At 35.8% G+C, this 4,344-nt stretch overlaps 1 protein-coding gene across 2 annotated transcripts in view; it reads left to right on the top strand.

Annotated features, from left to right (window-relative positions):
• Col24a1 (collagen type XXIV alpha 1 chain) overlaps positions 1-4,344 on the top strand; it is a 354,563-nt gene that overhangs the window by 144,386 nt on the left and 205,833 nt on the right. For both annotated transcript variants that reach the window (XM_029560281.1, XM_029560280.1), the window contains exon 23: positions 3,376-3,429. In XM_029560281.1, coding sequence (XP_029416141.1) covers positions 3,376-3,429 — 54 coding nt within the window. The remainder of the gene's footprint in view (positions 1-3,375; positions 3,430-4,344) is intronic.

Here is a 4,344-nt window from a genome sequence, read left to right as displayed (position 1 = left end):
CAAGCTCCCAAATACTTTTGACAATTTTTGTCCTTGGAACAGAGCATGTTGCTAAGAGGCCCAAGGACATTTTGACTTTTAGCCACAAAACTGGCTACTTTCTTTGGGGTCTTTAGATCTACACTAACTGCCTACCCAATTCCTACCTCCTATCCTTTTTTTAAAATTTTTTAATTTATTTTTTTTATTTTATGTGTATCCATGTATTGCCTGCATGTAGGTAAGTGCACTGGTGTTGTGCAATGCCCGTGGAGGTCAGAAGAGGCTGTCAGATCCCCTGGACTGGAGTTACAAACAGTTGTTAGCTTCCAAAAGCATCACTATTGGGTTCCTTCTCATTTTTCTTTTGTCTGCCAAGGCTGGACTTGAGAGTGATGGATTCAGGATTTGCTTTCAGGCATTTTGATCACTTTTGGACTTGTTAGAATCAGTGTCAGTTCCCTTGCAAAGGCGTCTAAATAGGGGAAGAAAACAAATTTGGCCGTCATTTTAAAACAATAGTGGGTTGTCTCCCTTAGCTACAGGTGGGCACTACAGTATTGGAGACCAAGATTTGAAGTCTTACATTATTTAATTTTTTTAGTATAACCAAAGTTTGCATTTGAAATGATTGAGATATGCTATATTTATGTTAAAAGAATATGTCTCATTCTCTTTGATAGTGTCACAAATGGTACTTTCTTAAATACTTTCTTAAATATTGATTTATATTTTATGAGATAGTAATTATTTATATTCTTTATCTCATAAGCACACATACTGCTATTATACCACTGGAAAAGAGACATTTTATTTTTTGTAAGAAAGGGTATATATAGAACAGAAAAACTATTATTTGATCCTAGAAAAACTGATCTCATTTAAAATGTACTTCCCTACGAAACAAGAGAGCTTTACTCTTACCTACTTACCCTTCATATTTGTTATTATTTTCTTTCTATTGTTGAAAGATAGATTTGGGAACCAGGATTGTTCTAAGTATGTCAAATGAATCAACCTTAATCTTGAAAACAATTCTATAAGATATTATATGATATAAGGTTTCAATATTACATTTTCAAGTACAACACTCCGAAAACAAGCAGTGTACCAGACCTTAAATAGGACCATAAGTCATAATCCCATTACTGGCACTCACAATGAATTGATTTCAAAGAGATTATAAAGGCACTGATTCCTGATTCCAATTATATTTTTCTATAATGTAGATTCAATATATTATTTTACAGTGTGCTGTGAAACTTAAATGAACATTACACTATTATGAATGGAAAGGAATATTCTCACTAAGGCTCTTTCCAATCAATATAAATAAAAATGGATTGCTGAAAAATATTTTGTCAATATCAGAGAAATTTAATTGTTCCACTCAACTGGGCTACTCTGTACTTTGAATTAATTGGAGAACAATTGATATTTAATAGTAATAGGATGTTTTCCAGTTCTTTGTTCTGCTTTGTGTTTGCTTACTCAAACTGAAAATATAAAGTTGTCAATGTAAAAACCCAACTCTCACCTCAAAAAAGGATAAGAAATAGTTTATTCTGTAGCCAAATAAAATGACCATGACCCAGGAACACAGATTCATATTACCCTAAACTCCATGTCCCAATGTGGTAATGATTTCATGAAGTTTTTATAGTAACAGAACAACCAAATTTTAAAAATCAAGGCACTTTCCAAATATATTGGTAGAAACATCAGGTAAGCAGGTTGCAGAGAAGTGGGGAAATCTCAGTGATAGTCCTCAGATACTATCTGACCACATTCTTTACCTATAGGTTGGTGGAAGCTAGTATTCTGTTTGTAAATTCCAACGGATTTATCTAATAGTCACAAAGATGTAAGGTCACATAGAGAGGAGGGCAGTAAATGGATGCTAAGAGGGCTAAAGATTACCCCAAGATAATTTGACTCTGGACTTGTAACAGTCCAAACTCTACAAAATTACTGAAGTTCTAATCAGTTAATCAACCTTGTAGAAGGTTCAGTGTAAAGTGGGGCTCTTTCCAGGAACTTTTGTTCACAAAGTTCATGCTGACTGGTCTCCTCTTTTTCCCTCTTCCATATATGCTTCATAAGCAGTTCCTGGAAGCTCTACCATCTGTATCCTGAGCCTTCCCATTTCTCATGGCCACCTCTGCTGCCCCACTGACCTGCAGCACCACACCTCTCACTGGGTTATTGCAGTAAACCGTTGTTTCTATTCCATGCTTCTACTCTTGCATCCAGGTGATTGTAGGAGCACAGAGATCATATTGCTTTTCTTCTCCGACCTCACCTAAAGTTTCCTGTCTCACTTAGTAAAAGCCAAATAACCTACTGGAATTTACAAAGCCTAGTATGACATGGCTTCCCACTCCCCCATTCCCTTCTGAGCTTCATCTTCTTACTCATCTTCTCTTGTAGCTCCACAGTGGCCTCATGACTCCTCATGGTTGCTCCAATACTCCATGCTCAGTCCTGCCGAAGGACCTTTGCACAGAAAGCTGTTATTGTACCCAGAAGGCTGATATTTTGAATGTCTATATAACTTATTCCATGACCAAAAGGAAACAGAGTCTTCCCAGCTTCTGGGAACTTGCTCATATGAACCTACAGCAAGGGTGTCAGCATGCATAAGACCCATGCAAACTCTGTTAGACACAAATCCAGCATAGAACTGAGGAAATGGACAGCAGGCCCCAACCTTAGCCGGGGAACTATTGGCAGCTGATCCCTGCTGGAGAGGGAGAGTTGGTCTTCTTTAAGGGATAGGCTAACAGGATCCAGTGGATGAGCTTGTACCGAGGGACATCTGGAGACACAAACTTGAGTCAATAGGCCTTAACATATATGACAGAAAGCATGAAATCCAGGGGACAGGTTAACAGGGGGTGTAGATAGGGGAAGGGGTCAAAACATGATTAAGATGTATTGTATGAAATGCACAAAAATTCAATAAAAATATATATTGAAAAATAATTTTTACTCATTTGCTGCCTTCTCAGTGTGGTCTTTCTCCATAGAATACTTAGCAAATACTTCCAATAAAACCCATACAATAGTTGATATCTCCCCTCCCTGCTTAATTTGTTGCCCTTTATATTTACTACTACTTCACATAACATACTACACACACACACACACACACGTATGTATTGTATGCTGTAAATCTTCTGTCACTCTCATTAAAGTACAAGCTGTGTGATGGCAGATAAGTATTTGGGGTATGAACAGCTAATGCATGTGATAAATAAGCACCAAATAATTTTGATGTTGTTCATTTCATAAGCACAGACTATATTTTATAAGCCTTAGGAAACTTTCATATATATGAGAATAGCTAAATATATTTCTTTTGTTTTTACTGTTTTTCATTCTGTTCTCTTCTAGGGAAAACCAGGTTCCAAGGGGTATGTGGGTGAACCAGGACCAGAAGGTTTAAAGGTAAAGCAGCTGACATTTTTATCAGTATTAAATATAAATTTTCAAAAGAATAAAATTATGACTTTCATACAAATTAAATGAACAAATTCCCAACTTATGGGATACCAGTAAGATATTAAAAATGGTTCAAAGAGCAATTTAGGAGGGATGTAGGTATGTCTGTATTTGTATAAATTTGTAAAAATAGAATGAGATTTTAGCAAACTTCTGCAAATGAGATACAAAATAAAGCATAATTTTATGCAATTTAATAAAGAAATGTCAGGGTGCAAGTCGTGGGTTTGATGCAGGCAATGAACTAGAACTTTTGAGGTCATTTTACCACTAGTTAGAAATATCACTTTATGAAGTCAGAATTCTTTAATAAATAGTAAACAGTGGGTCCACCTAAGTCAATTCCTTATACAACCATTGAGTAGCCTTGATCACTATATGACATTCAAAGGATGTTCGCCTGTTCTTTTTTCTTTAAAGCTGTAATGAAATGCTTCTTAAATAAATAAATAAATAAATAAATAAATAAATAAATAAATAAAATATTTAGCATTTTGGGGCTGGAGAGATAGCTCAGCAGTTAAGAGTACTGACTGTTCTTCCAGAGGACCTGGGTTCCATTCCCAGCACCCACATTGTGACTAGAAACTGTTCATAATTCCAGTTCCAGGGGATGCAATGCCCCCGGCCTCTGTGGACATTGCACAACATGGGTGCACTTACATACATGCAAGCAAAACACTCATTAAATAAATAAATAATAAATACATAAATAAACAAAAATATAAAATGGTCTGCAGTTTAATGTGTGCTGTATCAAGGCCTGAAAGACACTTGCTTGTAAGAACTGCTAAATTTTGCAGATTTAAAATTTTAAAAAATCCAAAACCAGCCAGAGCATTATTATCAAATTTAACAAGC

The sequence above is a fragment of the Nannospalax galili genome, unplaced genomic scaffold, assembly GCF_000622305.1.
Source record: "Nannospalax galili isolate Female #2095 unplaced genomic scaffold, S.galili_v1.0 scaffold9, whole genome shotgun sequence".
Taxonomy (NCBI): domain Eukaryota; kingdom Metazoa; phylum Chordata; class Mammalia; order Rodentia; family Spalacidae; genus Nannospalax; species Nannospalax galili.
This window is presented reverse-complemented; position numbering and strand designations above follow the sequence as displayed.